The sequence below is a fragment of the Octopus bimaculoides genome, chromosome 9 (assembly GCF_001194135.2).
Source record: "Octopus bimaculoides isolate UCB-OBI-ISO-001 chromosome 9, ASM119413v2, whole genome shotgun sequence".
In the NCBI taxonomy this organism is placed as follows: Eukaryota; Metazoa; Mollusca; class Cephalopoda; order Octopoda; family Octopodidae; genus Octopus; species Octopus bimaculoides.
In genome coordinates, this window is record NC_068989.1 from 66430549 (window position 1) to 66435319 (window position 4771).

General features: G+C 39.3%; 1 protein-coding gene across 2 annotated transcripts in view; it reads left to right on the top strand.

Annotated features, from left to right (window-relative positions):
- The window catches only part of LOC106867621 (AP-4 complex subunit epsilon-1), a 38902-nt gene extending 36847 nt beyond the window's left edge, over nucleotides 1-2055 (top strand). For both annotated transcript variants that reach the window (XM_014912543.2, XM_014912544.2), the window contains exon 23: nucleotides 1803-2055. In XM_014912543.2, coding sequence (XP_014768029.1) covers nucleotides 1803-1966 — 164 coding nt within the window. In that variant the 3' untranslated portion in view covers nucleotides 1967-2055. The remainder of the gene's footprint in view (nucleotides 1-1802) is intronic.
- The last annotated feature ends 2716 nt before the right edge of the window (nucleotides 2056-4771 follow it).

The window sequence follows — 4771 nt, forward strand, 5'->3', positions numbered from 1 at the left end:
GTTTCTACTCCTACTGGTGACAAAGGGCCTCTCGCTCAGAGTGAACAGCAGTTTGTGCGAACTGCCATGCTTCATGGTAGTGAGACATGGGCCGTGACTGCTGAAGACATGCGTAGGCTCGAAAGAAATGAAGCTAGCATAATCCGCTGGATGTGTAATGTCAGTGTGCACACGTGACAGAGTGTAAGCGCCCTGAGAGAAATGTTGGACATAAGAAGAATCAGATGTGGCATGCAAGAGAGACGTTTGCATTGGTATGGTCATGTATTATAGATGGATGAGGAGAGCTGTGTGAAGAAGTACCACTCCCAAACAGTGGAAGGAATCCGGGGTAGAGGGAGACCCAAGAAGACATGGGTTGAGGTGGTGAAGCATGACCTTCAAACATTGGGCCCCACAGAGGTAATAACGAAAAACTGAGACCTCTAGAGATATACTGTAACTGAAAAGACCTGGCAAATAAAGTGAGTTCACAGCTGTAACCTACACCAGTGTCACATAACCAGCCCACTCAAAAAGCACCTTGGATCAGAGAGAGACATGCCGTGCTTGAGGAGACCTATTGAGTCAAGTGCATCAAAATCAAAATAAAATCAAATCACAATCAAATAGAAATTGTAGTTGTGGTCCCCATGCCGGTGGCACATAAATGACACCATCCAAACATGGCTGATGCCAATGCCGCTTTAACTAGCTCCCGTGCCGGTGGCACGTAAAAAGCACAATCCGATCATGGTCGATGCCAGCCCCCTCTGGCCCCTGTGCCGGTGGCATGTAAAAAAAGCACCCACTACACTCTCAGAGTGGTTGGTGTTAGGCAGGGCATCCAGCTGTAGAAACACTGCCAGATCAGACTAGAGCCTGGTGTAGCCTCCTGGCTTTCCAGACCCTAGTCGAACCATCCAACCTATGCCAGCATGGAAAACGGACGTTAAACAATGATGATGATATATACACACACGCACACATATATATATGTACATACATACATTATCATCATCATCATTTAATATCTGTTTTCAATGTTGGCATGAGTTAGATGGTGAGCTGGTAAACTGGAGGGCTGCACCAGGCTCCATTCTGTTTTGGCTTGGCTTCTATGGTTAGTTGCCCTTCATAATGCCAACCACTTTACTGTGTATATCAGGTGTTTTTTACATGTCACCAGCATGGATGCCTCTTATGTGTCACCGGCACAGGTGCCTCTAATGTGTCACTGGCATTGGCAACGACTATGATACACTTGGCTACTTGGCTTGACATGTCTTCTCCAGAACAGCAAATATCCAAAAATTTCAGTCACTTGGATGAGGTTCAACAACTAAAGATCATATTTCACCACCACATCCCATGTCTTCCTGGGTCTACCCCTTCTGAAAGAAACCTCTGTGTGTGTGTATATATATAAATGTGTGTGTGTATATATAAATGTGTGTGTGTATATATAAATGTGTGTGTGTCTGTCTGTGTTTGTCTCCTTGACAGTTGATGCCTACATCTTCATAACTTAGCAGTTCAGCAAAAGAGACCATTAGAATAAGTACCAGGCTTTAAAAAATATAAGTACTGGCATCAATTCATTTGAGTAAAACACTTCAAGGCATGGCTGCAGTCCAATGACTGAAACAAGTAAACAATAAAGGATCTAAGATAAACAATCGCTCTGCTGGTCAGCTGTTAATCTGGGACTTAGTAACAAGAATCTCCTACTGATCCTAATTTCCACTAAAACTATAATCTCTATAATTTTTTTTCTTCACTCACACATATAAATGTTATTAACTTTTTTTTTTTTTTTTCAGAAAATGAAGCCCTGCTGTGTGGTCAATGTTTGGATTTCTGCACCTATTTAATCCACATTAAGCTGCTTAACGTTGAATCTACACTAACAATACTGCTCAAATCAGGCAACAGAACTTTGTTAAGTTGTCTACAGTCTTGTCTTCTGAGACACCATATGCTGTGATACTGTGACATTCACTTTCCATTCAGGAAGGACACGAATCTATTTTTTGCCTCTTTATAAATAAATAAAAACAATGTAAATTAACTACATTTCGTATTGTGTTGTTTTATGTATGTTTTCTGTATGAATCTAGTACCTTGACTGGACATTGCAGGCTGAACTTTGTACAGGGTGACCCAAAAGCCACGCTGCAATTAACAATTAACTTTTTTCATACTAATGCTCAGGAGGCCACCCTTGGTTCAATGTTATAAATTTTCTGTTTTAAAATAATCTGCACAAAAGCCTTTTATCCAAATTTCATTTTAATTTCATGTTCCAAATACTAGCGTAATAATGACAAAGTTACATTTATTAATTTGTTTTGTAAGATTCCTGATGTGAAATCATGTGTTGAAACAGATGTTGTTGTATTTCGGGTTAGTCATTAATTTTTTAGGACTTTCTTTTTATTACCAAACAAACACATACGTTATATATTCATTCTTCACTCATTTATTATTGTATTTATTTTACCGTATGTCCAGAAATCTTTCGTCATACATCTGTGACCTCTTCAGCAACCCTTTCCATCCATATGCATCCTCCTGCTCTGCCTAGTCCATTCTGACAAATTTAATTCACTAAATTCTTTATTATTTTCAAAATTAATTGAAACACTGCAGACTATTTCAATGTAGATAAGGTAAGAAAAGGGTTAAATTGATTATCTATGTGTTAAATGATAAGGCAACCTTTTGGTCACCTGATATGTATTCATGTATGCGTGTATATATTATATATATATATATACTGGCACCCATGCCAACCTCTCCTTCATTGGACACTAAACTCTGCTTGCGAAGACCTGTTGGGGCAAGTGAAATCGTAATTTGACCATACTCGATGACTGGTCACCACGCCGGTGGAGCACTAACAGACTAACACCACTGTCAAACATATTCATTGCCAGAGCAACTGTCTGGCTTCCGTGCTAGTGGCCCGTAAATAGCACCATTTGAGCGTAATCGTTACCAGCGTTGCCTTCTAGCACTTGTGCTGGTGGCACGTAAAAGCACCCACTACACTCTTGGAGTGGTTGACATTAGGAAGGGCATCTAGCTGTAGAAACTCTACCAGATCAGATTGGAGCCTGGTGCAGCCTTCTGGCTTGCCAGTCCTCAGTTAAATCGTCCAACCCATGCTAGCATGGGTTGGACGTTAAACGATGATGATGATGATACACACACATCATCATCATTTAATATCCTTTTTTCCATGCTGGCATGATTTGAATGGTTTGGCAAGAATAGACAAGCCAGAGAGTTCCATCATGTCCTATGTCATTTTGGGGGCGGCTTCTACAACTGGATGTCCTTTCTAGCGCCGACCACTTTACAAAGTGCACTGGGCACGTTCTATGTGGCACCAGCACCGGTAAGGTTTCCAAGTACCTGCAGGATAGGACCCAATTGAACAGGATATAGACTAGATGAATAGGTATATCTATATGTATTATCATTATTTAATGTCCATGTTCTTAGCATGAATAGAATGGTTGTCAGGATCCAAGAATCTAAAACTGCATTATGCTACAATGTCTGCTTTGGAATAGTTTCTGCAGCTGGATGCTCTTCCCAATGCTAAAACACTGGGTTCGTTTTTCATGGTATCAGCACTAATGAGGTCACCGTGCAACTTGTAAGACTAAGATCCCTTTTGACTAAATGAAGCTGCAGTAGGGAGGGAAGTGGCACTATGTTATAAGATAAGAGGATATGAGTATGAGAGGAGGGGCCAGAATAGAAAAGGGTTTAACTGTAGAGGAGCTACATGAATACTCACATTATAGAAGAGAGAGTGGGAGTGACCAAGGTAGAATTACAACACACACACATTTATGAGGGAAGTTATGGAAGAGGGAGACTCAAGAACACAAGGGACGAAGTATTGAAGGCTGATCTCAAAACACTGACCCTCATGAAAGAGACGGCAGAGGACAGAGATATGTGGTGCATTGCTGTACTCAAGAAGGCCCGCCCAGCGCAACAGAATTGAGCTCCCAAAACCAAGGTACCACGTAAAAAGCATTGGTGTTGGATAGAAAACAAATTAATGATAATTTGTAACCTTCATTGAGGTTCTTTCAATAACTATATTCTTTTATTTTACATTTTGAAATTAATATTTATGAATACTTTATTTATTGAATATAAATTTATTAGCAGAAATACGAAATTATAAAATTATTGAAACAAATATAATAAAGAATATGAAATGTTCATAGTTTTTTTTCTGCCATTGTTTCAATTAGATAGATAGAAATATATATGCATATATATATACAACGGGCTGCTTCTTTCAGTTTCGTCTACCAAATCCACTCACAAGGCTTTGGTCGGCCCGAGGCTGTAGTAGAAGAGACTTGCCCAAGGTGCCATGCTGTGGGACTGCACCATGTGGTTGGTAAGCAGACTACTTAACACACACACACACATATATATTTATATATGTGTGTATATACATATATACAGAGGTTGGACAAAATAATGGAAACACCTAGCATCATAGCATCATAATTTTGAAATATCTACAAAACCGTCAAAAGCTTGTTTATTTTTATGTTTTTTGATTTATTATTATTGTTGCTTATATGTTTTGCTAAAATTGCTGTTTCTTTTCAAATATCATCAGAAAAGGTAATTAAAATTCATTAAAATGACAGATCTATTGTACTTTGAAAGAGGTCAAATTGTTGGTGCTCGTATGGCAGGCACTAGCCTAACGAAAACAGCTGAAATGTTTGGTGTATGAAAAAGTACTGTC